The 27,855-nt window shown below is 42.5% G+C and overlaps 1 protein-coding gene across 2 annotated transcripts; it reads left to right on the plus strand.

Moving 5' to 3' along the window:
• On the plus strand, positions 1–27,699 carry MIA3 (MIA SH3 domain ER export factor 3). 2 transcript variants are annotated; one of them, XM_084203153.1, is made up of 29 exons: positions 1–170; positions 843–976; positions 6,207–6,293; positions 7,890–10,827; positions 11,716–12,003; positions 13,633–13,694; positions 14,864–14,995; positions 16,236–16,257; positions 18,227–18,315; positions 18,464–18,541; positions 18,637–18,747; positions 19,580–19,651; positions 19,875–19,979; positions 20,771–20,893; positions 20,986–21,103; positions 21,792–21,847; positions 21,928–22,018; positions 22,128–22,266; positions 23,870–23,971; positions 24,069–24,129; positions 24,247–24,282; positions 24,374–24,441; positions 24,698–24,795; positions 24,912–25,043; positions 25,250–25,318; positions 25,444–25,520; positions 25,665–25,736; positions 26,349–26,514; positions 26,878–27,699. In XM_084203153.1, exons 1-29 carry the CDS (start codon positions 2–4, stop codon positions 27,120–27,122), a joined length of 5,940 nt encoding a protein of 1,979 aa, XP_084059279.1. In that variant the 5' UTR covers position 1; the 3' UTR covers positions 27,123–27,699. The 2 variants fall into 2 exon arrangements, with proteins under 2 accessions (XP_084059279.1, XP_084059280.1); XM_084203154.1 differs by lacking the exon at positions 25,665–25,736.
• Positions 27,700–27,855: the final 156 nt, after the last annotated feature.

The raw sequence follows: 27,855 nt of genomic DNA on the forward strand, positions 1-27,855 counted from the left end.
CATGGCCGCAGCCGCGCCGCCGGACCCCCGGCTGCTGCTCGCCCTGCTGCTGCTGCTGCCGCTGCTGCTGCCGCCGCCTCCGAGCCCGCGCTGCGCCGCCGCCGCCGCCTCGGCCGGCCTGGGCCGCCGCTTCGCCGAGCGCAAGCGCTGCGCCGACCTCGAGTGCAGCAGTGAGTGGGGGACGGCGGGCACGGCCCCGGCAGGGAGTTGTGGGCGAAGATGCCTCCCGCACGCTCTTCCCTAAGCTCCTTCCTTCCGCCGGCTCTGGCACGGAAATTGGGGAGACTCGGGGAAACGGGAACGCGACGCCCACGCGCGCCGTCCCTCTCTGCTTGGCCAAGTTTTCAGATCCCCGCAGCTCCCTGTGTGGCTTTCTCCCCCTACTGCAGAGCCCTCTTCTGATAAACCCGCTCTCTGGGTGTTCTCTGGGATAATTTCAGGACCGGTTCGCTGGGACACAGATGTCATCGTTCTGATTTACCATTAATAATCAGCTTCATAGCTCACCCCTGAAGTGTAGTTTTCCCGTGCTTTGTCAAACCCTTGTCTTGACTAGAATGCTTGCTTTACTTTTTTAGCTATAACTTGCCTTTTTTTTTTTTAGTTATAACTTGGCTTGTTTGTTTGTGTTAATTATAGCTAAAAATTTCTTAGTTATACTTTCAATTTAGTTATATTTTTATTAATTTATTAGTTATACTTTCAATTTACTTTCTTATCTCTTGACCCAATCTAGAAAACAGCAGTGGTGCATGTGAGGTCTTGTTTACTGCCAGTTAGCAAAGAGTTTTAATATAAATAATTTTTTAAGTCATACTCCTCTCTTTGTTTTCTTTGGACAGTGTTAATGTGCCGAGGGAAGGCCGTGCAGGATTTTAAAGGTCCAGATTGTCGCTTTGTAAATTTTAAGAAGGGAGAAGCAGTGTATGTATATTATAAACTAATAGGAGAATCCACTGAGCTTTGGGCTGGAAGCGTAAGTACTGTAGAACATTTCTTCTGTTTGCTCTTCTTGGTAATCTTTTTTCAGTCCTTTTGCCTTGTAAGGGAATGCTTGGAGTTTTGAACATGGCTAAATAACACAGTGAATGCTGCTTTGTCATGAGGCTAGTGGGAAATGGGATGAGGTTTGATCAAACCTTGAGTGCTGTGAAAAATGGGCAACTCTAATGTGTCTAAAAACTGTTAGAAAACTGCCTTTGTATTGAAAACCTCCTATTACAGCACTGTCAGTGGTGGTGGCAACAGGGCCACCTGGAAGCTAAGCCTCCCTTCCCATTTAGGGAGGCTTAAGCCTGTGCTTGTGTTTTCCCATGACGTGGTCTTATCCTGCACTCTGTAATCCTGCTAAAGATCACTGAATGTGCATGTTTTAATTGTGCTTCTCATCCTAATATTCATCTGCCTTCTTCCCCTTTTTATCTAAGCTGCATGCAGAGTTGGAGGGAAAATAAGTAGTAAAACTAGGAAGGATTAGGGTAAATTTGATTTCTAAAAGGTTTGTCTCTCTTAGCTCTGCTGTAGCTTGCAGAGTAGTGGCCTTGTCTGAGTCAGCATCCTTGGACAATCTGAGAGGCTTCTGCTAATAGGGAAGAAACATCCCCATACTTGCAGTTACTTCATAGAAAGCTCCTCTTGACTTTTGTAAGCACCTCATTTGCCTGGCCCAGGCAGAACTGAGATACCATGGAGGAAGAGCAGTTTCTTTGGGCTTCCCTTGAAAATGTTGGCAGTCCAGAGGTTGCTTAGACCTAGTCCCTGTTGCTTCCTCCCCATGTTTCCCTTACATCCTTTTTAGTGTCTAAATTGTTTACTTCAACCTCTTTGCTTACTCTAGTTTTCTGCAAAGGATAAACAATTTTGACAGTGGTCTCGGGTGCTTGAAACACCAGGGTGTTGACTGTAGGGCCAGTGGTTTAATGAAAGTCAGAATGTATCACTTTCTGTAACCACTTCAGGCTGGGCGTGGACAGCCAAGCTCTCAGTAGGAGCTGAATCCAATTACAAGGATACAGAAGTGAACAGAAAAACTGCAGCACGTGGTTAAAGAGTTAATAATTCTATCATGCTGGTAATTCCCTTCTGACATGTACTGTACCATAAATAATCTGGGTAATTAGTTGGTACAGGTTTCCAGGGCTGCCAGTTCTCAAGATGCAGAGTAGCAGCGTGGGGCCGATTTTGCATCCTCTAACAAGGCATAATGTAGGCTGCAAGATCAGACAGCAGGTTAAGGTAATTGCTTTGTTAATATTCAGTTTAATTATTCACTGATAGGCAGCTCATGCAACAGTTAGGTGTGTCTCCAAGTTAAAAGGATGTTTGCTTTGAGTTTAAAGTAAAAGCTGCAGTTGGCAGGTTGGGAAGAATTGCCAAGCTCCATTTTATTTTTTGTCATTTTTCAACTGTGTTACACGATTTTCAGTGCTCCTTTTAGGGCAGTGCTGCCAGACTGATTCCTTTTGGTTAGTGGCTATAACCTTTATTTCTTTTCCTCTTGGATTGACTACTGCTGCATTAATCCTAACACTGCAACAACCAGCATGGAAGCATTGCAGCAGGGTCAGAGGTGCCTGCCTTTGCATTTTGAGTAGGGCACTGGCACAGCTGCCCCTGTCCCTGACTCACAGATAGCACTGGGATCTCTGTATCGTGACTTCCTGTGTCAGATTTGGCTGGGCAGCCTGATTTCTCATGCCAGGTTTGGCTGGACAGCTTGATTTATGCAGGCCAGCCATGTCTGCTGTGTGAAGTCTTGGAGCCAGGGGGAAGCTGTTGCTGCTTGCTAATTCAAACCAGGCTACCCAGTGAGGTCTGCCATTAAAAGAATTCCAATGCCATGGAAGGCATGCTACCTTCTGTCATGGCCCTTTTGGGATCTCATTGCATGACTTCATGTGGGCTTTGTGTGCATTATTTGATCCCATCCATGTACCCTGCTGCCTTTTTTCATTCCCCAAAGTTTGGGGTTTTTTTGGGAGAGGGTTTATTAGGGCAGAATAGAAGCTATGAAATCAAGGGCTAACTGGAGTTCTGATTGTGAAGTGTGAGCAGAGTTCAAGGGAATGTATGTATGAGAAGCTTCAACTAATGCAACTTGGGGCTTGTTTCAAACAAGTCGTAAATACAGATTCTAATTCCAAAATCAATTTGAAGGAGGCATGAGAAATACAATAGTATTTCTGACCCAAACAGATATGATCTAATAAGCCTTTCACCAAGGCTGAAAAATCTATAGCAGTTGGGACTAGGCTTTATTTACCTTTGCTTTTCTAATTCATTCCACCCTTTTCAAGCCATTGTTGATTTTTTTTTGCCCTGTGCCAGCAAACATGTTGTATTTTGACAAAATAGCTCCTTTATTTTATGATGCCAGTCTTGAATATTAAATTGCTTACAGAGCACACACTATGTCACTGGGTATTTTGCATGTGAAAAAATTCTGGAACCCAGCTGTAATATGTATACTATGCATTATATGGCCTGTAGTTTTTAGCAGAGCTCTCTAAACCTCAATAGTAAAGCAAAGCCAAATGCTTGGAAAATACTCTATGACCATTATTTAATAGTAGTTTTATGTTAGGAATTAATACATCAGTTGCAGGAAAATGCTTGATTTTTTTCCCCCAAAGCCAAAAGAGAGAGCATATCAGGTGCTCTTGTTGTCCTCTGCACAATGTTCTGCTGTAAATCAGTCTCCTCTTCAGTATCAATCTTGTGTTGGTTACACCATCAAGTTGTTGTATAGACTCCTGTGCATTTTTCTTGTATTCTGCCCTCGCTTTAGCAGGGTCCGAAAATCCAGAAGTACTTCGGATCATTCCAAGTAAAACCTGCTGCTTTTTCACAAAACATTTTGTGAAAGATACTTTAAGAATATTTTATCTTATGGCAAAGGGATTAACTTAATACTTTTAATTCAAGGTTGAAAAAAACATTTCTGGCCTCATATTACAAGAAATTGACTTAACTGCAGATTGTGGCTTCTTTGTGTTGTTGTTTTTTGCTTTGTTTTTGTTTGTTTGTTTTCAAACCTTGTACATAGGTTAATAGAAAAGAAGACAGGATGGATAAAATTAAGTGAAACAGGAAGGCAGTATTTCTGGAGAACTCAGAGGGTCAGGGCAATACTATGTTTCCTTAACACTGCCAATGCTCAGCAGGTGCAAACCAGCTCTTCTTTGCCCTGTATTCTGAAGTTTTAGTTACCTGTGATGCCTGTGCTTTAGGGATGTGGGCTTTAAGATTAAAAAGATTTGACCTTCATCTTCCCCAGCTGTCTGTTTTCTGATAGATGATGTGAGAGTGTCACTTCTTGTTCAGTGAATCTGCAGCAGCTGCCTGTGACATGTGGGCACCGGGGGGCCAGATGCTGTACACATAGCCACATGTTTTGTCCATACACAAGTTTTTAGCTGGGAAGAGAGTGGTTATTTCTCCCTTATACACTTGGCATTGATAATGCCTTTCCTCTGTCATGTCTGTAGAGAATGAATGTTTCCTTTATTCGCACAATGAGGCATTTTTCCCTCTTACAAGAGAGGACTTGTAAGGAGAGAAGCAGATGAAATTTTGGGCAGGCAAATTCCATATGGCTTATAAACCACAGAAGTGGCAAACTGGGTCACTGCAGAGGACTTGTATGGTCAGCAGATTAGATTGCAGTAAAGGAGTTTCAAATTGTGATGCCTAATTATAATGGTTGTCACAGAGATTAGTCTGTAAGGAGGCTTTGAAGCTATAACTTTTGTTTTCAGAAAGATCATTAAAAACTGGAGTTGAAGTTTAGAGAGAGAAATAAGCTAATTTACAGTTAAACTCTAGTGTACTATACAAAGACAAGCTTTTACTTTGATTTGTCTAAATGAATTTCCCATTCCCATTGGTAATTCCCAATAGTAAACATAATTCCCAATAATAATCATGCATACATGATCTGTTTTCAGTAAGAGAGCAATATGTGTTTACAAAAGGTGGGGAGGGAACAATGTGGGGTTTCTTAATACTTGTGTAACTAACTTCAGAGATATCAACTATGGAAGGTAAGATCTGAATGAGAAGTAGTTTAAAAAGGAAGTCCTTATTAGGACATATTAATTACTAGATACTAATTTCTTCTTCTTCTTTTTTTTTTTAATACCATTGTAAATCCAGAAAGATTCAGGCAAGGTTAACCTGTTTCAGTGCTATTAGTGTAACAATAAATCTGTGTATCCCTAATATCCCATACCAAGTTTCTTTTTTAGTTTGAACTTCAGCTGATTGTTCTCTCCACACAAACTCTTCAAGAAAATTGGCAATTGTCATCTCCTGTAACAAATGATCGAGGAAATGACCAACTTTATTTTTTTCCCCCAGATATTTTGGTTGTCTAGGAACTTTGTACCTTTCTAGGTGTTTCCACCAGACTCTAATTACCTCAATTATCTAATCAGTGTAGTGATTGCATGCTATTAATATTGGCTTCTTGACAGCTGTTCTCAGAACTCTTAAGTGTGAGCATTACTCTGTGTAGATCATATCTGGTGAGTGATAAGAGAGATTCTTGTCTTCCACTGTTTGACTTGCCTTAGCACATTGAAAATCACCATTCTGTGACTGATTTTTTGGTTGTGTCAGGCACTGAAGAGAAACAATGCATTCACAGAGGAGGAGGGGTGTATTTTCCACAAAGGTTTTTAAATTATTAATTCCGTATGTTAAAATGATGCAATTTTGCATTTCCCTACAATCTGCTTTAAGAATTTCTTTCCATAAGTTCCAAGTTGAGCATATTTTGGGCTATAATATTGTGTGTGGATGTAAATCTTATTAGTCAAAGATCCTCTTCTGCTTGCTACTTGAGAAAATCCTTGAGGTATGTGTGGTGCCTCTGGTGCCTGCACAATAGCAGTTAAAGCAATTGAGTCAGAAGGCCTGTGATTTATTCCCAACTCTCCTAATAAGTTGCTGTAAGTCAGGCTTTAAAACATGAACAGTAAAACTTAAACCAGCTTCATAAGGCTGTTGTGAAATGTAAAACCTCAGTGAAAACTCTGGCATAAACAAAGCATCACTGGTCTTCTTTTATTCGCTGTGTTAAACTGTATTTGGAATACTTGAGAGTCAGTTCAACATATTTGCTACTGGTGTCTGCAATTTTTTACATAGTCATGTCATTTGTAAACCTTCTTTACTGATTTGCATTCGTGTTTGGTTTTTTGCAGGTTGGAAGTGATTTTGGATATTTTCCAAAGGATTTACTTGAAATAAATCATAGCTATTCCAATGAGGAGCTAGAATTACCAACAGATGTAAGTCTTAGTTGTTCTGTTTTTTTTTCTTCAGTTGGGGTTTTACTGTTTCTTACCTCGGCATTCAGTAAAATTCTCAAGGAAGAAATCTGGGATGCTAGTGATTTTTAGTAACTTTTTGTTAGTAAGCAGCTACATACTTGCAGAGGTGCACATGTATGTATTGGGGTGGAATGTTTGTGCAGCTCTGTATGTGGATGGGTGTGAAAGCATCAGCCCAAAATGTGGGCATTGACCTTCCTTTTCTCAAATGTTATGGTTTTCTTCTAAAGAATTCTGTTTGGATTGAATTCTATATGTCCTGCTAGCTGGCTTGTGCATAGGCCTTCTGGTGTGTAATCAAAATGGCTTCTTTTCCAAACTTTCCAAGTTTAAAGTACTGTCAGAAGCAAACAAAACTGGGTACACTCAGCCCTTTGATTCTAGAATTGGTCCTGCAACCCTTTCACACGTGACTGGCTTTCATGCACTAATAGCAGCAACTCCAGAGTTGTGTCAATAAAGCCTTTTTGAGGCTGTAGCATTAGGCATGCTGTGTGTTGCAGCACAGAAAGCCGCACGAATCCTGGGCTGCATCCAAGGCAGCATGGCCAGCAGGGCAAGGGAGGGTATTCTGCCCCTCTGCTCTGCCCTGGTGAGACCCCACCTGCAGTGCTGCATCCAGTTCTGGGGTCCCCAGCACAAGAAGGACATCAGCCTCTTGGAATGAGTCCAGAGGAGGCCACCAAGGTGCTTTGAAGGATGGAGCACCTTTCCTATGAGGAAGGGCTAAGAGATGTGGGATTGTTTAGCCTGGAAAAGAGAAGGCTGCAGAGAGACCTAATTGCAGCCTTCCAGTACCTGAAGGGAGCCTACAAGAAAGATAGAGGGGGACTTTTTATAAGAGCATGTAGTAACAGGACAAGGGGAATGGCTTCAAACTGAAAGAGAGCGGGTTTAGATTAGATATTAGGAAGAAATTCTTTGGAGGTACTGAAAGAAGTTGCCCAGAGAAGTTGTGGATGCCCCATCCCTGGAAGTGTTCACAGGCAGGATGGAGGGTGCTCTGAGCTACCTGGTCTAGTGGAAGATGTCCCTGCCCATGGCAGGAGGTTGGACCTTGATGACCTTTAAACCCTTTTCAACCCAAGGCCATTCTATGGTTCTATGAAACTGTGTCTCGTACTGCTTCTATTTATTTTTCAGAAACTGTGTGACAGGGAGCTCCTGCTTGGAGGACTTGGTCCTTTAAGGGGACAGCAGTTAACAGAGGTTGTGACACACAAGCTTAGCAACGTTTGTTTTCTTTAGTTCACTGGCATTCAGCAATATACTTGTTCTTCATTCAGTACATATGGTGATGAGTGTAGTGTAATACTGCCACCTCCATTGCTGCCCTACACTTTGTTCCTGCAAAATCTCTTTAGATTTTTTTTATGAGTCCTTGGGTAAAACCTCCACTGGTTCAGAGAGAGCTTTGGTTAAGGGGTTAATTCTATGTGATTAACATAATTTACTTTGCTGCTGCATCTCTCTTTAAGTAGGTAAATGTTTTTGGTCTCATTACTGCTATAAAGAAAATACTATTTTTTGACTGCATGTTGTTTTTCATTTCAGGAAACAGACTTTGTTTGCTTTGATGGAGGAAGGGATGACTTTGATAATTATAATGTGGATGAACTTCTGAAGTCATTGCAAGAGACAATAGCAAACGAAGGGGAAACTGAACCGAGTGATCCAGGGACAAAACCAGCTGAAGGAATTGAAATGGAGAAGGATAAAGAAGCTGAACAGACTGATGGAAGAAAGTCCCTTGGTGCTTTGGAGACAGACAATCTTGAGCGAAGAGCTGAAGAAGAAAAGGAAAACCTTGTCTTGACAGACAAAGCTGACAATTCTCATACAGAAGGAACTGAAAATACTGGGGAAGACTCCAGTGTCAATAGTCACAAAGAAAACTCTCAGGGAGATCAAATTGCACATGAGCACTTAAAAGGAATGCTACATGGAAAATTAAAAGGGCTAGAAAGTGAAAACACCAAAAACACTAGTATTTCTCAGGGTGAAACCAGCCAACTTGACCAAGAGACTGAAGTCAATGCCTATACACTTTTAAACAGAGAGCTCTCTATGAACTTAAAAACAAAATTTGGCTCAACTGCTGATGCTGTTGTATCAGATGATGAAGTGACTCGCCTTGTTACATCACTGGAAGATGATTTAAATGAAGATTTGAGCATTAATCCTCACAATGAAGAGGAGGAGCCAGAGTTTGCAGATCAGTCTGCAGAAATCCCTTTGCTGTCTTTTATGGCAGAGGATGAAATTACATCCCCTGTGGATTTAGAAGATGATGGAAACAATGACGTTGAGTCACAAAATCACAAACCTGATGAAGGTGCAAAGGGTGCTACAAAGCTAAATAACCAAAGAGACAATGAGGAGGAAACCAATTCAGATGCATTAATTCTTGAGGATGCCTTCAGTAAGAGCAGGAACTTGGGTGGTAGTGTAAGTGTAGACAGGTCTGAATCTAAACAAACAGAAGAGAAACAGGAGGAGGTGGTGCTAATTAGTAAAAGAGAAGCACCAGCAACAACTCAGCCTGAGGATGTGTCCAAAGAACTCCTTGGAAAGGAACCTGTGGGTACAGGTGATCTGAGTTCAAAAGAAAAAGCCAACAAAACTGAACAGTTGGAAGAGCAGCTCACTGATGGAAGAGAGTCACATTCTGCAGCACTGAAAGGTATAGCTGTGCCTGATCCTCATGCTTTGCCTACTCCAGGCAGTGCTCTGGAGTCCAAATCATTTCTTGAAAACAAGGAAGATGCTTCAGAACCATCTGATGATGATATCAACAAAAGTCATGAAAGAGTTCCATTTGCTCCAATAGAGAAAAGTGAGAAACAGTTTGAGGACGATACCTCGGAGGAGTCCTTGGAAAGTGATTTAAAGTACAAAAGACCATGGGAGAAAACAATGGAGAAGGGAGAAGCTGAGAACAAACCTCCAGTTGATGTTCCAGCCAAACCAGTGGAAGAAGTAAAAAATGCACCTCAAGATGACCTAGGAGATATTGACCTCTTGAGACAGAAAGTGGAGCGTGGAATGCCTATTGTGGAAAAAGAACTTCTCAAACATGAAGAAGATGTAAAACAAGCAGGGAAATTTGATCATGAAAATGAAAATCCTGCCTCTTCTAACAAAGAACTGGAAATAAAAAAGAGAAACCTGAAAGAAACCCCTGCAAAGGAAGGAGACTCAAGCTATAGTGGAGCTGTTGAGCAACCTAGGCCATGGGAAAATGAGACTGAGTATTCAGAGGCAGATGTGAATGAAAAACTTTCAAGAAATCCTGGCAAGATGCCAGCATTTAAAGAAAACACTGAGAAAAGTTCTCCTGAAGAAAAATCAAAAAGCACTACGCAGAACACTAATACAGATAATTTTGCTCATCAAGGAACTGCTCATCCTGAGGATGCAGGATCAGACAGAAATCTTAACAAAGATTTGGCTAAAGAAACAACACAAAGAGCAGAATTGCAATCTGATGCTGAAGATGACCCTGACCTGAAACAAGTGGATGATGAGCTACTGGAAGATGAGAATGCAGCAAGTGCAAAGTTGTCACAAGCAAGGGCTGCAAATGCCCAGGGTAATACACTAGGTGGTGAAAATACAAATCCTGAATTAGAAGGACTCAGCAAAGCTGTTTCAGGAACCCCAAATCCTACTTACAAAACAAGAGAGGAAACAAACTCATTCCCTAAGGAGGACAGAACAATCAGCATGCAAAATGCAAGTGAGATTGGGAACAAAGAAGTTGACGTATCAGTAAGAAAAGATGCTAAATTGGATGAGATGCAGCATGTCACGGAAGCTGATGAGGAGTCTTCTGAACCTGAGGAACCATCAGCTGTGGAAGAACATAATTTCCAATCTCCTCACACAAAAGACAGCAATGACTTTGACCAAAGGAAAGATCTTCTCCCAGAGGGCATTTCACAGAAAGACTCAAAAGAGGTGCAAAATTTAGAGCAAACAAGAAACGACCACCAGCAATCTGCATATGTCCCCAGCCCTGCAGATAGCTTAGAAGCCACCAGTGACATGGTAACAGACTTCAGTGAATCTGTGAAGCAGCTCTCAATAATGAGAGAGTTCCTGGATGAAAAGCGCGTGATGCGCCTACAGAAGTACCTTGGGCTCCAACACGTGGTTAGGGTTGAAGCCATGTTCCATGACATGACGGTGGAGATGGAGCTTGCTCAGAAGGCGAGCCAGAATAATGAAGACATAGAGAAAGCTCTGGACGAGATACTGGAGTTTTCAGAATCAAGCATTATGGATGTTGTAGGAAAAGTTCTGGATTCCAGGGTGGTAGAAAATAAGGAGGAGGTGGTGAAGGAGATGGATTTGTATGATGAGGAGAGTGCACTGATGGATGATATTCAAGAGTTAATATATTCATTAAGAAGTAAATATTCATCTGCTGGTGAGAGTGTCCCACTTGCTTCTCCTCCAGAACAGGAAGATGACCAGCTGCACATTCAAGGTAGGAGGTTAAACCAATTAATAAATAGATGAAATGGAAGTACTAGCAGCAGCACTAACACAGAGAAACTTTAAGAAGAGAGTGCGCAAGTAGAATCTAAAGAGGTCTTGTGCAATAACCTGGCATCTTGCTTATTTTTGATGCATAGTTTTAGCATTGTGATGAGAGTGGCTCAGGGACAAATCCTAAGGGAAGATACTGAGTTCAGCACACCTGTTCTTATGGATCAAGTTCTGTGTAAGAGAAGTGAGATCCATGCATGGATATGGTTGTAAGGAGCCATTCGGGACAAGTCTGTATCTCCTTAAGAAACAGGGATTCACATATACTAACCTGCAGAATTTTTTGGAGGGCTTTTTTTCCCCCTGAACTAATTATCACCTGATTGTGAGAGATCTGGTCATTAATGCAAAGTTCAGGTACTAAATCCAGGCACCTAAAGTCTTGGATGTCCTTATAATCATATTTTTGCCCACATTCATAAAAGAGTGCATGAGTAGCAATACCAAACAAACATCTTTTGATTGGGCAAGAACCAGAGGTAGAGTCTTTTGCAAACTTACTGGGTTAAGATACACTTTTAGCCAGGCTCCTCTTACAGTAATACATGTTAAGTATGTGATTTCTGATAAGGTCACGAATGATGCAAATATTTCACCTTGCAGTGTTTCACTGCAAGGTCAGTGGTTGATATCTTGCATGAATTTCATACAGACATTTAATTAGATATTACTGAAAGTTGATTGAGAATATACTGGAAGTAATACACAAGCTGAAATATTTAAAAAGTGTCACGAAAGCTTGGTTACAGGCAGCATTTCACTGTAGCTGAGAGTAAATAATACACATTAGCTCTGTGCTTAATTCATATCTCCTTCTCTGTCACAGATGGTGCAAAAGAGGCTGAATATGACAGTGTTTCCACCAGAAACCCAAATACCATTGATGAGGGCAATCAGGAATTTCTGCAGCTCACTGAAGATAAGAGGCCAGAACAGCCTATTGAAGAGGAGGAGGAGAGGGCTGTCAATGTTCCATCTAAGCATGAAGAGGCCAACTTCTCAGATAATGGAGAAGCTGAAGAAGGGTATGATAGTGAAAGAGGATCACTCCTGGAAGATACTTCCTTTGGGTCAGTTGATTCAGGAGAGAGTGCCAGCGAACACATTGCTGAAGGTAACCATTCAGAATTGGCTTATTTTGTTCTTTTGCTCTTGAAGACATGCATAGTTTAAAGGATTTTTAGACAAATAGCAGGAGTTTTCACTGATACTTTCATTTTATGTTGCTGTAATCCTCATGGCTTTCCCTGATTGGTGACAGTCCCTCTAGTGGCAGTACTGTATTGCTGTACAATATTATGTACAATGGCTGTACAAAATTTAGCACAGCAGTTTTTCTACTATGGTTTTGCTGTGTAGGAAAAAGGAAAGTGCTCTTGTGAGTGTCAGAGTTAGAGCTCTTTGGACTGTGTCTCAGGATGGTAGTGGAGAAAGCAGAAATCCCTGGAAGCACACCATCAGGCCAGGTTTCATCCTCTTTTGCAGGGATTGACAGTATAAAGGTCACTTTCTATAGACAGAACAGCTCGCAGAACAGTGTGCCCTCTTTTTTAGCCCATGTCTCTGGTCCATGTTATTTTCCAGGAAAGGTGGTGTGTAGCTTCCCTCTCAGGCAGCTCAATAATGTCTCTGTGTGTTGGAGTAGGAGAAATGTTTGGCTCCCTCTGGCTGAGGCCTTATCCCTCTGGAACTGGAGTGCTGTCTCATCGTTATGCCAAGGAGGGATCCATCTTTCCTGGTTCTGTTTCGGTATGAAACAATCTTTGACTGTATTCTCAGTGCTACTCTCAGTTTGCTTTTCTTCCTTCACTTCTGATTATGCTTAATAATTCTCTCTCCACTGAGCATTTAGGAAAATCCAGGCACGTCTTCATTAGTTTTTGTACATTGCTGAGGTGCTGTACCATCTCCAGGGCCAAGTGCTTTTGAGCAGCTTCTAAGATCTGAAGGAAGCTCTAGGTTGAATGCCAAGAAAATTAAGGAATTTTAAATGGCTCATGGATAACTTACTGGTTAAGCAGTCAGATGTTCAGCTGTATTTTAGACCATTTTCCATTTTTTTCCCTTAACTGTGGTTAAATGCTGCTTGGCAGGAATTCTTAGGAGGGCTGGTAGAAGTGCTGGGAAGTAACAAGGTGGACGATGGTAGAATGGCTGGTCACAGAGGCTGTTCTGCAATGTGAAAACAGGCTGGGCAGGTGGCTGTGGAACCTGCTGGCCTGGACGTGTGGCAGAAGAAGGCGCAAGAGGAGAGGGCAGTATTCAGGACACGGCAGAGCTGGAGATGGTTTAAAGCTTTTGCCATACTTACAGAGTACTGACAGAGTTCAGGAGTATTTGACATGGTGTCATTCTTGGGGATGTCCTGTGCAGGGTCAGGAGTTGGATTTGACAGTCCTTGTGGGTCCCTTCCAGCTTAGAATATTCTGTGGTTCTGTGACACTGCCGGGAACTAATCGGAAGGATTCGCGGTTAGGAACTGAAGAGTGTGTGCTGCTCTGATTCACGGCTGGAGATGGGTATGCTCTGTCTGAGGCAGGCTCAGCACCATGCCGCCGCACAGCCGTGTCCTGTCCTGCGGCACCCCACCTAACGCCGCCTGTGGAGTATCAGCGCACTTTCCCAAGGGCTGGCTGCCTTTTTCCCCAGCGGCCCGGCGCACGGGGGCCGTGCTCCAGCGCGGCGGCCGAGGCGGCTCCCGTGTGGCCCCGTGAGGTGACGCCGCTCCCCTCTCGCCCTGCAGGTACCGATGCGGGCGCCGCCTGGCGGGGGGCCCTGGCCGAGGCGCGGGAGCTGCTGCGGCGAGTGAGTGGCGGCGGCGCGCGCCGAGTGACGCGGGCGGGGGCGGGGAGGCCGCGAGGGGCGGGGCCTGAGGGAGTGAGGGAGGGCAGGAGGGAGGAGGACTGACGTGTGCCTGGCGCTGCCGGGCCGCCATGGATCCCGCGGGCGGCAGCGGGTGGCCGGTGGTGGAGCCCTCGGGACGGCGGAGGCTGTTGCAGGTGAGGGCAGGGAAACGGCGGCGGGCGGACGGGCGGGCGGGCGGGCCGTGAGGAGCGGCGCAGGTGCTTCGGCCGCCCGACCCGGGCGGTGACACACCTCCGCCGAGCGAGGCGGGCCCCTGAGGCGGTCCCACCGGCGCACCCCGCCGTGAGGGCGGCTGGCATTTCGCGCCCCCGGCCCGTAATGTGGGGCAATCCCGCGGGAGCGGAGGCGGCCGCTGGCGTCAGGGATCGTTGCCGGCCTCCCCGGATGGCGGGGAGAGCTCGCCCCCCGGCCGGGTTCTGCAGGGGCAGGTGTGCGTTCTCCTTTCTGTTCCCCCCGCCTCTGCTGGCTGTGGAGAAGGTAGGGAGAGAGGGGGCAAGTAGGAGGAAAGGAAGGGAGAAGGCAGCGGCTTCCGTGTGGCTCGCACAGTTTGTTTCCTGAGCGCCATGCCATGTCACTGTGAGCCCCTTAACGAGTACCAAGCATTCGCACCTTCCCCAGGTGCTCTCTGACCTCCAGGTAGAGGAGGAGACTCACGTCATATGACCCTCTGACAGGGGCAGCAGCTGGGAGAAGATCTGAGCCATTTGCACTGGATTGGTACAGGTGTCCAGATGTAAAACTGTTTGGGTTTTTTTTCTATAGTTTTCCATCCTTATAGCTTTATTTGGAAACAGGTCAAATAACTACCAGTGCTATCTAGCGCAAATTGTGCACATCAGTGTGTACTCATTTTGGTGTGGCTCTTCTTTGCCGGCAGACTGGCACTGTCAGGTGTCCTACTGGTACTCAAGAGTTTTGCACTGAAGTATGAGCACTAGGCTGCTCTGTGGTTTTCTTCGTTTTTGGTTTTCAGTTTGCAGAAAAATTACAAGAAACCTCCAGATGGTTCTCTGGTTTTATGAGGGGAATAAAGGCACCTGTCAGGCTGCTTGTTTTACCCCCTATTTAATGAAAGCACACTCATAACTGTCACTGCTGTCGGTTTGCAGTTTGTCGCCACGCTGCCTGAGGAAATGCGTCCTGGGCCTGATTTCCACGGACTTCCATGGGAGCCCGTTATTATAACTGCCTTAGTGGGAATTGTCACACTTGCTATATTTTTCTGGAGAACCTGCCTTTCAGTGAGTATACTTCGTGCTTGCAAGCCTGCTGATGTTTCACCAGCTGAATGGTCCTTTGTATGGTTAAACTGTTTCAGCATTACTGAAGTCAAAGCAATATGTAGTCTTTTGTGTTTTACTTTTTCTGTTTAGAGCATTAATGGGAACTAAATGCTGGGCTGAATAGCTAAAGTAAGCTGCAGTACCAAGAAGCATTTTCTATAAGCTGGTAATCGAAGATTGCTTAGTAAGAGGTAATTTTGAAAGCAACATAGAGGAGTATGATGCAAATAAAGAACGCTGTGGAAAGGGTCAGCATATCTTTGAAATGAGAAGCCTTCCATCTGCTTAAACATGTTGCTGGTTATATCCAAAACAAACAGTTAATCCTCCCCACTTCATGTTGTCCTGCTGCTTGCAGGTGCTGCATTTAGAAACCTAAAACCATTATATTAATTCTCATTGGAGAGCCTCTTCCATTTGTCCTCATTCCTACATGGATAATTTTCTGTGCAGCAAGAAGTCTATCACCAATTCTCAACTATAGCAGTGCTTTTCCTTGGGAGCTGAGAGATGAGAATCAAATAGGCAAATTTATTTTATAGCTGTACAGTTTAGTCATGATATGCTCTAGAAATTTGTGGAATGCTTCATGTTTGCCTGACAAAAATAAACTAAAACTACATCTTTTCTGTAACAATATTGATAGCTTTTTCCCTTGCTAAGTTTTGGTATTGAGTACACTGGGTCAGTTTCAAATGCAAAAACCAGTGTTAATAGAACAGTGTAAAAAAGCTTCTGAAAGTCATCTTTTATGGGGTTAATTTCGAAACAAGCACCTGTCATGTAAACATATTGCTTTAGAGGGTACACAACTGGGATACAAGGGTTTGGGGGTTTTTTTGGGGTTTGCAAAGGTTTTTTTTTTTTTCCTGCTTGCCAGTTTGTGGTTTGATACAAAATGGCTTCATTTTCTGTGCAAATTAGCTGTGGGCAGTTGCCGGTATCCCTTTAGTGAGTAAGTAAACAGACCTTTACTAAGGCTCTGGGACAGGGCTTTAGCCTGGGAGCTTTTATTAGAAAGCAGCTTAAGCTTGTTTGTAGTGTTACTCAACACTCCTTGGCAGTGATGGGTGTGTTTTCCATATGCTGCTTTAACCTGCATGGAAGTGGTCACTTTTTTCCGTTGGGAATATTAATAGCATTTTTCACTTATCACTTTTTCTGGCTAATCTTTTTGTTTGTTTGTTCTCTTCTGTAGGTAAAGAGTAGAATATATCAAGGTAAGTTTCTCTCTTCAGTGTAGTTAATGCTTAGGCATTAGCTTTGAATATTTATACTGTTTCAGAGGACCAAGTATCCATCTTCACTCCCTTTCAAGGAGAATGCTCAGTCCAAGGTTACAGTATAAGCTTGGCCAGTAGATGATACTTAGTTGAATCTGAGGGTTTAAATTTTGCATTTGATAATGCATTGTTTCTCCTGATCAAAGCAACTTGCACCTGTAAAGTAAAGGGCAAGGAAAAGCTCCACTTTGCTCAACATAAATGTGAACCACTGGTCCATGGGGCAGAGTTTGTTTTGGTTTTTTGACCAGCAGTGGGTCTGCCTTTGCTTGCTGTTTCGCTCAGAAAGTAGGAGCTAGTTCCTTTTGTTTTTTGGATTGAGGGGAGTCTGAAACTGGCTGCTGTGCAGTTGCAAAGAGACACTCTTAAATGCAGGCGTTCCTGTGGCCAGCACATCACTTTTTACATGAGTTTTTCTCCAACTTCAGGTTTATAAAATTAAAGTGTACTGAATAGAAAAAAAAATCAAAGTAGGGTGATTGCTGGAATTCATAATTGAATAAAAAATGGAAATTGGAAGAATTGTCTTCATAGAAACTCTGTCTCTTCCTCCCTCACATTTTACTTACCAGTCATTTCTCTCTAGTTTCATTGTGGTTATACTGCAATTTCTTTCTACACAGCATAGAATTAATAAGCTGAAAAAAGCCCATCTTAGATCTCTGAGGTGATTTCTGTAGTGCAGGAAGAATATTGGTATTGGTGGTGCAGAAATTACTTTCCTAAAAAATCTAGGAACATGGATTTAATTCCACCACCCAAATACTCTTCTTTTTGATGCTTTATAGAAACTGCTAAAGGTCAGAACGAATAGATATTCTTCAAGCATGATACAGGCCACATTGTTATTAAAATCTTTATCCAAAATAGAGGAATACTAACAGTGACAAAAATGCTTTAAAACATAGATTACATTTGGAGTCCCAAGGATAAAAATCTATTATCCTCTCTTAATGACAGCATAATTGGGAGGGCAAGCTAATGTGGGGATTGCTGCTTCCCTTAAACTGCTGAGAGCTATCTTGAACCTTGGCAGCCACTCGCTGTCTCTTTTCACAGAGTAGGAAAGGCCTGGAATTCACTGTCCCAGGAGCGCTCGTGTGGGAGGGAAAGGAGGAGTAGCAGTTGCCATTGCACTCTGTGGGATGCAGTTAGAACAACCAGTGCTCCTTGTTGTGCTGCAGAGTTTGCTGTGAGGCAAATGGTGCTTGAGGCAGTCAGATCCAGATCAAGGTGGCTTAGGACTTGAAAAACAACAACAATTAGGTGGTTTTTAAATAACTTCCAATAAAATAATTGAAGTATGTTAATGATTTTCATTGAGTCCTAAGAGTTCATTGGTGGCTTGCTTAGAGTGAAAAGCAAATGCATGCCTGAAGGCTGCTGCTTGGTCACAGCCCTTTTGAGGTCTAAGCAGAGCAGCTCCTTAAGACCTACTGGTGCTGTCTCCCAGCTGTTTCTGTTGTGTTCCCAGTAGATCTTTCAGAGCTTTCATCCTCTTGCTTTTGCTGATGAAACATTCAGCTTCAATAGAGCAGAAGGGTGGTTGTTAGGGAAGGTATGGCATCTCCCTGAGTGTCTGAGACTGCTCTGAGATCCTCACCGTCAACTCTTCCTCAGCTGTGTGTAGCCAGCATCTCACTCTGCTCTGGGTTCTGGGAGCAGCTTCTGTGAAGTGGATGCAGGAGCTTTGTGCTTTGTGTCGGCTGTACTGTCTTGTTTTCAATTCTAACTTCAAGTGAAAGCTGGAGATGCAGAAAGGGCTGACTGCCAAGGAATTAGTATTCTCCTAATTTATGCTTTAGTTATTACTTGAAAATATTCCTTGAAGTGGTAGTAATGATAGCTGATTTTTTTCCCCCAGTGTATAAAGTATAGTTACTGTAAGCTTTCTTTTTCTTCCTAGTGACTGAAGAACAACTTGCTGAAAAGATTAAAACCCTGCTGCAAGAAAAAACAGAAATCTTAGAAAAGCTGTCAGAATATGATCAAAAGGTATTGCTCTGAGTTGTCCTTTTTTTCTTAATTTTCTGTTACTGCTTTAATTACACAGTCATTGCAACATTTAATACATTTTTATTTTCTATTAGTGCTGCATATAATGTTGACAATTTCCTCAGTTCTGTGTGGTTGTTGTATTTAGGTAAAGGAAGCAAAGGAATCTGTGAAAGTGACCCAAGAACAAAAGGACATTCTCTCAGATGAAACTGCAGGGCTTAAGGTAAGAGAAAGTTAACTGTCTCTGTACTGAAAGCAGCAATACAAATAAAAATACTTTGCTTTAGGTTGGTCTTTTACACCTTTTTTTTTTTTTAGGACACTGTAAAAGAATTGGAAGAAGCAAATCAGCAGCTAGATAACAAAGTGAAAAATCTGCACACCATGCTTGAAACAGAGAGAAAAAAGAATGAGAAGAAACAGAAAAAGGTTAGAACAATTACACTTGTGTCTTACATTGTCATTAGCTTGACACGCCCTAAAACATGGTCATGACATGATGGATTAGATAGAGTAGAACAAACAAGGTGACCCACCTAAAAAAAGAGAGATTAAATTAAATTTTAGGTTTATCCCAAGATCAAAGGATTAATCTGTTGATTTTTTTTTTTTGTTTGGAGTTTTTTTGGGGTTTTGTAGGTTTGTTGTTTTTGTTGGGTTTTTTTTAAGATCTTGATGGACTTGTGTGGTTATGTGCTTTCACACATAAACAGATGCATTCAAGTCATGGGCTAATCTAATACTTCCTAGATGGCCAGAAAGTTCCTTGGCAATATAAGCTGAAGGCTTCCATTTGGGAAGGGACATTTTCTTGTACTCAGAGCAGCATTTAGTTCTACAGTAAGTGTGAAGATCTCTGAACTGCCCCTCTTTCTTGTTGTCCAGAGATATTTGTTTTCTCCTTCTTCATTTTAAAGCCCAGTTTTCTGTATCAACAAGCTCTTTGGCCTTATTTTGGTCAAAGGTTGCTGCTAATGATAGCAGTTCCTCTCGTTGTGGACTGCACAGGTGTACAGGGAACTTCCTGGCCACAGACAGGCAAAGTCAGAGGTAGAAGTTGATTCGAATTTGCTGAGTGTTTCTATTCCTTACCTTATCGATAAGGTAGTGCTATGTTGCTGCCAGCAAATGCATGCTTGAAATAGAAGTTTGTTCATGTTTTGACTTTGCTTTTATGCTTCCAGAAGACACAGGTTAAATAATTATTCAGGCTGAGGTTTGTGCCAGGATAACACTAAGTCACTGCTCATCTTTTTCTTAGCTCTCTGAAACCCAGAAGTCCTTGGAGAAGCTTCAGGAAGCTATCACTATGCATTCTGCAGAGCTTTCAGAGGTAAAGAATTATTTACACCCTCTCAAGAGTCACAGGTTTTTGTACCAGGAAAATTCTTATCTATGGAATTGAAAATGCTGGCTTGGCAGGTTGCAGGTTGTTTGTGCATATGTACCTTTTTCTTTTCCATTTAACCAGGTTTTTTGTAGCTGCTGCTCCCCTATAGTTTGACTTAATTTTCTTGTTCCTTTTTGTTTTGTTCCTTTTTGTTTTGTATCTGTAGGTGCAGATAGCCCTTAATGAAGCTAAACTGAGTGAAGAAAAGGTGAAATCTGAGCTTCATCATGTGCAGGAAGAGAATGCTAGACTGAAAAAGAGCAAGGAGCAGGTAAGTTATACCCAGGCCAGGCAACCTTGTCTTTCAAACAAAATATCTGGCTTTTGTTCCTAGTTTTTTTTGAGTGTAGCTTTAGCATGTCTCTGTTTTCTTAACATGGCAGAATTCCATGTTTTCTGTTACCATGATAAAATTCAAATGCTTTGTGCCTGCTTGCACAGGCTGTTTGTGTATCTGAGCCCCATCTCTGGTATGAAGGCGTTGCCAGTTCTCCTGATGCAGTTTTTGTCAGCAAAGTCACAGAAAGTCTGTGCTGAGGTGGTTGTCAAGGCCTGATGGAGATATTGCCACTTGGGATCCGGGCTCAAGGCGGTAACAGTGAAGAATTGCCAGAAAGTATTTCAGAAAGCAAAGATAATGGGGAGGAGTTTTAGCCCTGGAATATCAGGACAGTTATTTTTCAAATGATTGTAAATATCTGTTTTCTTTCTTCATGTGTGAAGTATGTGGCTTTTTAAGAAATATGTTTTGATTATCTCTGGACTGCAACTAATTTCCTCATATTTTGAGGTGTGTGAGCAGTTTGATATTGGGATATTAGCTGAGAAAATGTCAGATTTGTAAAGCCATATAATAATAAACTGCAGAAAGATTCCCAGCATCCAGTTCTGCCAGTGGAACAGCCATGAGCCTGATAACTGAAGTTTACCCTTTATCTATGATAAAGGGTAAACCCATGGTGATCAGTTATCACCAGAACTGGTAGTAAAGTAGACTTTAATTGCATACACCATTCACTAAAAATACAGCAAATAATCATCTTGCCTTGGTGCTTCATACAGCTGCTAAAAGAAGCTGAAGGTTGGAGTGAGAGGCATTCTGAGCTCCGCGAGCAGATTCAGCTGTATCAGAAATCTCAGAAGGACATAGAAGAGACACTTGCCTACAAAGAAAATGAAATTGAAGTAGGTTCTCTATAGTCAGCTTGTTCAACCATAAAATACTCTGTCAAACTTCACAAAATGCAGGGCAATTGAACCTTTGATTTCTTTACTAGGTTTTAACCAATTGCATTATGCAGCTGAAGCAGCTGGACATGGATTCAGAGACCAAGAAGGATGACAGAGGGCATGAGTGGAGCCCAGAGGATGATCTGGCCAATGGAGAGTTGCCAGGTATGGTTATGCCACCTGAGGATCATGTGGTGCTCATGCTCATGGCATATTAGAGAGGGAACAAGAGGGATCCATGCATATAGAGCTGCCAGCTTCTATCCTCAAGCACAAAATGTCCCTAACTGAAGGGAGGAACTGGCTACAAGGTTAATAATTGCTTTTAGATTACCTTTTAGGTAATCCATGAGTGTAGTGACACAGTTGTAAAGACTGTGTATAAAGGTTGGTAATTAAGAACATTCCTCAAGCTGAGAGTCTCAGCTTTGTTGTTGTGGTACATTTATTTTTGAGATGAATTTTTAATGAGCTTTCTGCTTGCCTCCAGATAAATAACTAATTTAGGTAATCACATTTTTTAAATCTGAAAGACCAAAATAGATGTTTTCAAAGCTATTGAGGCAGTTTGTCATTTGTGATGTTGCACATGTATTTGCTGCATCTCTGGTTTTGAAAACCTTTTTTGTTCCTTTTTTTTTTCCTTCTTTTTTTTTTTTTTTTTTTGGGTCCTTCTTTCCACATAAAGTGTATGTGGGTTGGAAATTTACACTTCGTGATTTTTGGTGGTTTTTTTCCTTTGACCATATGAGGATGTAGGGGTTAAAGTGTAGGGAGTGTTACTTTAAACAGTTGTCCACAGACTTGTTCATGATTAAAAAACAGGGAAAACAAAGATATTTTCCTCTTTTAGATATTGAGAATGAGAAGATGAGGACTCAGATTAAGCAGATGATGGATGTCTCCAGGGTATGTTGTACAAGTATCTAATTACTGCAGTCACATTACTGCTATTCCTATGATCATAAACTCGCTGCTCCTTTTTTCAGGTCAAAACAATGTTATCCATAGTTGAAGAGGACAGAAATCTTCTGCAGTCCAAACTGAATGATGAAGTAACAGCAAGGCACGAGCTAGAAGGTAGGTTTAGCAAAATAACTGCTTAGGATGAAGTGCTGTTGGTGGCTTAAAAAAAAACAGAGTGTGTAAGTGGCCATCATGGTTCTTACTGCAACTGCTTCTCCAACAGAGAAGATAAAAACTTTGGAACACGATTCCTCTTCACTGCATACAGCCAAAACTCAACTGGAAAATGAATGCAAAACTCTTCAGCAGAAAGTGGAGATACTTGGTGAACTGTACCAGCAGAAGGAGATGGCACTCCAGAAGTAAGCCTTTCCTTACTCTGTCTGTTGTATCATGGGCACTGCCCAAATGCTTTTCACTCAGAAGGCTCAAAGAACTTGGAAGTTGTGGTTGGAATGAGTGATGGCAACTCTTTCAATACAGCTGAAGCTGGCATCCTTTCTTTACTTCTGCCACCATTCCAGAGATTCTAAAAAGACTGTCAGTATGCACACACCATATTGCTTTCTACTTTTTAACTTCTGGAGAGGGTAGTGGGTGGCTTGGTCTGCAAATTCTGTGGTTGCTCTGTTGCATCATCCAGAAGTGTCAAGGAGAACATAGGGGCCATTAAGATTTCTGTTACTCTGACTTCTCTTTGGTGACTCTAATTCTCATAATGTAGAAACTTCAGTATTTCAGCCTTGTGAGCATTTTGCGTTCTCAAAGGGCTAAATGAAGGCTGAATTCGTGATGGCAGTTGAGGGGAATGAATTGCCAGTGGTGAGGATCTGCTCTGTATGTATTCATTCCTCATTAATTTATTTACTTACTGAAATGTCTGTAATACCATCTCAGTTTTGTGGGGAAAATTTGAGAATAGGATTCAGGGACATTCTCAGCTAAATTCTGTAGAAAAGCTGAAATTATGATGGAGAAGCAGTCGAAGTTCCTATGGTTTTAAGTGTGTTGGCCTGGGGAAGCACAGGTTTGGAAATGAGGCTATAATGAAACTGCCTGACCTTGTAATTTCCATGGATCTATGTGTAATAAACTTAGAAGGGAGAGGTGGAGTGTAACCCACCTTTCAGGGAAAACTTCATCTTGACCTCTGTGAAGAATTTCTGTTCTTTCCAAAATATACAGGAGACTGTTACACTGCCTATTAGTACTTCTTGATTAGAATGAAGAACTTCTGGCAATTTTTTTTTCTGGAAAACTGCTTTGAATTTTAGCCAAGGAAATGGATTATGTTGAACTGGCTATTAGCAATAATTCATTTGCTATTAATTAAATGTTTCCAGTTTTGTGGGGTAGCTCTTGTAAGTTAGGAACACACTATAGACCTTTTAAATACTTCCAGAAAAATGTCAAAAATCAAAAAATACTGAACCATGAGGTTATAAAACAACTGGAAATTGGTTGTGCAGTGAATTAGTATGGAGAATACTTGGAAAAAGCTTCCCACATGGTTAATAACTATTGAATGTGTCACCTGGCCCTAAATTTGTCCCTTCTCACCACACATCCATTTCTTCATTTCCTATGGTTGGTGTCAGTCCAGTGGATTTCCTTATTTGTACCTTGTAAATCTGGATTGCAATATGTGGCATTGCTAGGAAAACTACAGGATCTGAAGGGATGAACTGTCTGCAGTTGATAGATTCTGACAGATCCTCAGAAGCTGAGAGAACTTTCTAGTCAACTCTGTAATTTTAAGGTTTTATACACAAAGGGTTTGTCTGTTGGTTTCAAAAGACAGGATTTCTGTCTATCTTTCTAAAAAAATCCCTTTTTTGTCTCTGTGATTTCTACATATCAAAATCTACATTATTGTAGATTTTGATATTGTTGTCGTTGGCAGGATTTTGAGTTGTAATAGATGGAGAATGCTGGACTATATGGTGCATTTTTTTTCCCATGCAGAAAACTAACCCAGGAAGAGTACGAGCGTCAGGAGAAGGAGCAGAAATTGTGTGCTGCAGATGAAAAAGCCGTGCTGGCCATCGAGGAAGTGAAAGTTTACAAGTAACTTGAATTTCTGAAGATCGATTTTCCATTTATTTCAGCTACTGAGGAAAATTTATTCAAACATCTCTCCTTCCCCCTTTTTCCTCTTGTACAGACAAAGGATCCAAGATATGGAAGAAGAATTGCAAAAAACAGAGCGATCTTACAAAAACCAGGTAAACTTCTTACTTGCTGGCTGTGCTATCTTTTTCTGCATCATTCCAGTGCTCTGTGGTGAGTTATTGGAGATACTGATAGTTAGATAAAAACTAAATGGCTTCTTTACTTCTCAGATTGCTTCTCATGAGAAAAAGGCACATGACAACTGGGTAAGAATGTTTGTCCTTTTCTGATGCCAACAGTTTATATTTGATGTCACATTGGTGCCAGTAATGCAGTTGACAAAATTTTCCCTCCCAGCTCATTGCCCGCTCTGCTGAGAGAGCTCTGGCTGAAGAGAAAAGAGAAGCAGCCAACCTGAGACAGAAGTAAGTACAGAACAGACCCTCTCTATTATTGCTCTTTGAACATGCTGGGAGTTGCCTGGGGGGGAAGCTCAGAATGTGCAGTGCATTTTTAAGTTACTTATTTTAACTACTGTTAAACTGTTTTGATGGCTAAACTAACATTTCTTGGTGAAAGCTGTAACCTTTTAAAATGCAGTTTGTCTTGTTACATTATAATACATACAACTCACATGTGTTGTTTGAATAATAATAAGAGACCTTTATTTTCCAAAATCAGATTAATAGAGGTAAACCAAAAAATCATCATGCTTCAAAGACCAGTCATTGTAAAGCCAACTCCAGGCAGACCTGACTGCCAGATCCCAGCACGACGAGGTAAATGCTGCTGGTTCTCCCAAAACCTTTGGTCTTGGAGTCAGTACATCATAAAAATATAGGGCTGTGCTAAATTGTAGAAAAGTAAATCGAGTGGTTTTATTTCTTTGGCACAGGGCCCTTAAGCAGAGATGGCTCTTCTGGCCCATCACCCGTGAGTGGAGAAAATCCATCCCCCACACAGATGATTGATGTCCCTGCCCGGCCCCTCTCTGCTCCTCGAAGGGAAGGTGTGAGGGGTGAATTTGGTAAGCAGTGAAACTCCCCTTTTTTGACAACTGCCTCTTAGGTTACAAACCCAGAAACACTAAGGTCAGATATTGGTTCTAGGAATGTTGGTATTAATAGCTACTTTATTAATACACTAATGAGTGGTTGGTGGTAGGGTTTTATTAATAAGAAATAGCTCAGGCTTGTGTTATTTAGGGTCTCTGGGGTTCTCGTTTCTGTTAAGGTAAAATGGTGGATGGCCCCCCTGCCCCACGAAGGCCTCCAGACCTGCCTGGAAGGATGTCTGTTCCTGGTAAGTTGCGTAGTCTGCAACCAACTGCAACTTACTCGTTACTCTTTTCCTTCAAAAAGGCAATTTCAAGCCCACCTTCCCTTCCCTTGGCATGGTAGGACACTTATTCATGGCTCTCTTTTTAGATATTGGGCCTGCTGTGTCGTCCCTAATCAGCAGTGAGCCAAGAACCTCTTCCCCTTCCACAACAATTGATGGAGTGGTGAGTTGAGAACACCTCAGCCTTCAGGAAGCCTTTTTAATATGTGATTCACTGTACTTCCTCCTGCTTCTTTAACTGTATTGTGTTCTGTCTTGTCTGTATCCTTTCACTATCCCTATTTGCTGTTCAAAAAAACCCCAAAAGCAACCCTCTCCCAAAGAGTCTGAAGCCCCCAGTGTAACTACAGCTTCACCTTCCTCCATGGAACTAGCTGCAGTGAGTATTCCAAGGCTAGACATGGTGATTTTGCTTTGGTGGAGAGGAGTAACAGGTGTGGTGTTCTGAACTGCTGAATAACAACTGCTCTGTGGAACTAACCAAGGGCTGGTCCCTCTGTCTCAAAGGGCTTCTCTAATGAACAGTTGCTCTCTGGTTTTGTGGGATTGAGGCAATAAGATGTTTCTTGTTAAGGACTGTGGGCAAACACTTTGGAGTGACTACAACAAAAATCCTAGTAGCTGACTTACTTGAGGTGTTTAAGCACAATTCCATATATCATTCAAAGTTCCAGGTCCTTTACCAAAGGGGTTTCTACCAAGGCACCTCAACAGGGCTTGAACTTTTCTTTAGTACAGCTTCATCTAAACAAACTTGTCTCTCTAAACCACTCACTCCTGGATAGTGCCAGCAGGGAGAAGGGATGATGATGGTGCAGTAGCTGTCCCTGTTTTCTGCCTGGTTAATGTGGTTTGGAGTGTGTTGGGGTAATTTTTCTTTCTTTTCTCTCCCCCTTGTACCTGTTTGCTTCTGCGTGAGTGGTTGGGTTGCAGCAGTGTCAGTGTTTGTCTGCTGCAGTAACTCACTGAGGTGTAACTTCATCTTGCCCAGGGTAACGCTGGTGCCAAAGGCCCCTCTCCTTTCCCTGGGACACCTGTGATGAGCTCTCCAGTGATGGGGCCTACACCACCACCACCCATTCGCTACGGACTGCCAGGACCGCCACCTCCTCCTCCACGGGGGCACTTCAGGCCTCGGCCTCTCCCTGGGCCCCCAGGTACGGCAGCAGTGCCCTGTGCTGACACTTCACTTCCTGGAGCCTGACTGCAGGACCCAGGGCTGCTTTTCCTAAGCATATGGCTTCCTCATGCTTCATAGGCTTTAGCTGGCTCAGTAAGCTTGGACTGGGTGGGTTTTCTCAAGCCTCCTTAATGCCAGGGTACTTTTCCTTGTTTACTCTAAAATGGAAACCAGCAGCCAAAAGTTTCTAGAATAATTTATGGGCTTTGAAGTCCTGCATGTGACAGTGATCCACTCCAGAACTGCTCCAGAAAATGACAAACTGAGGAACTAATCAGGAGCTTCTCTGTTTAGGTTAAAGCAAGACTTGATTTAACGCCGTGATTTCCTTTCCTTCTAGGTTGTGGTCCTCCCTTGCCACCTCCAGCTGGAAGAGATTTCTTACCTAGTCCATGTTTGCCTCCTGGCCCACTCCCACCTCCCCCTGATCCCAGAGGCTACGCACGTGGGCATCCTCCCTTCCGTCCCCTCGGCCCTCCGGGCCCCAGGGATTATCCTCCAAGCCCTCGGCTACCCCCGCAGGCTTCCAGGGACTATGCTCCATCTCCCAACAGAGACTTGCCTCCGTCGGCACCCAGGGACTGAGGGCAGCTGGCCCCAAGGACTACGCACATCCCCAGTGCAGGATCTCTGCCTGCAGCGCCCACTCAGCCCCACGGACCCGGCTCCTGTGTGCACAACTCTAGGAAATGGCTCTTGGTTTGAAGACATTGGTCTCATTTCAGTATATCTCAGCTTTTGCAGGATTAATTTTTAACCATTTGCTACAGATGTCTTACATGCATTTATGATCACAAACTCATCCATCCACTTGGGCTGCAAGAACTTTTCTGTGATGGACTTGAACCTACTCTAAAAGTGCAATAGGAAGGAAGTACCTGTATGGAGAGTTTTAATTCAATGTAGCCTTTGTAACCAGTTGCCGAATTAACTAATTTCGTTAAAAATGTATATCAAATCATTTCCTGTGGAAATAATTTTTTAAGTAAAATGCTATCCAACCTGCCTTCTCCATCACATCATTGAGCTGCAGTTACTGTAGGTCAGGGGTTTACATGAGGACTCTGAGGTTTTTAAAAAACATGTCTGGTCAGAGATCAGAAGCACAAATGACACTGTATTCAAAGGAAAGTTATAATAAAAAGCAAAATTCCTTTTGCTAAACCCCAAAGGCTTTGTTTCAGTGCCTTGTTTTGCTCAGAAAGGATATTGGTTCTGTAATGTGACAGAGAATGCTACAGTTCTGAGAACAAGAATTGAATCAAGGCCAAATTAATGCTGCTGCAGAGTAATGACCATGTTACCTTCACGCTGATCT

Source organism: Fringilla coelebs (genome assembly GCF_963513975.1).
Source record: "Fringilla coelebs genome assembly, chromosome: 3".
NCBI lineage: Eukaryota > Metazoa > Chordata > Aves > Passeriformes > Fringillidae > Fringilla > Fringilla coelebs.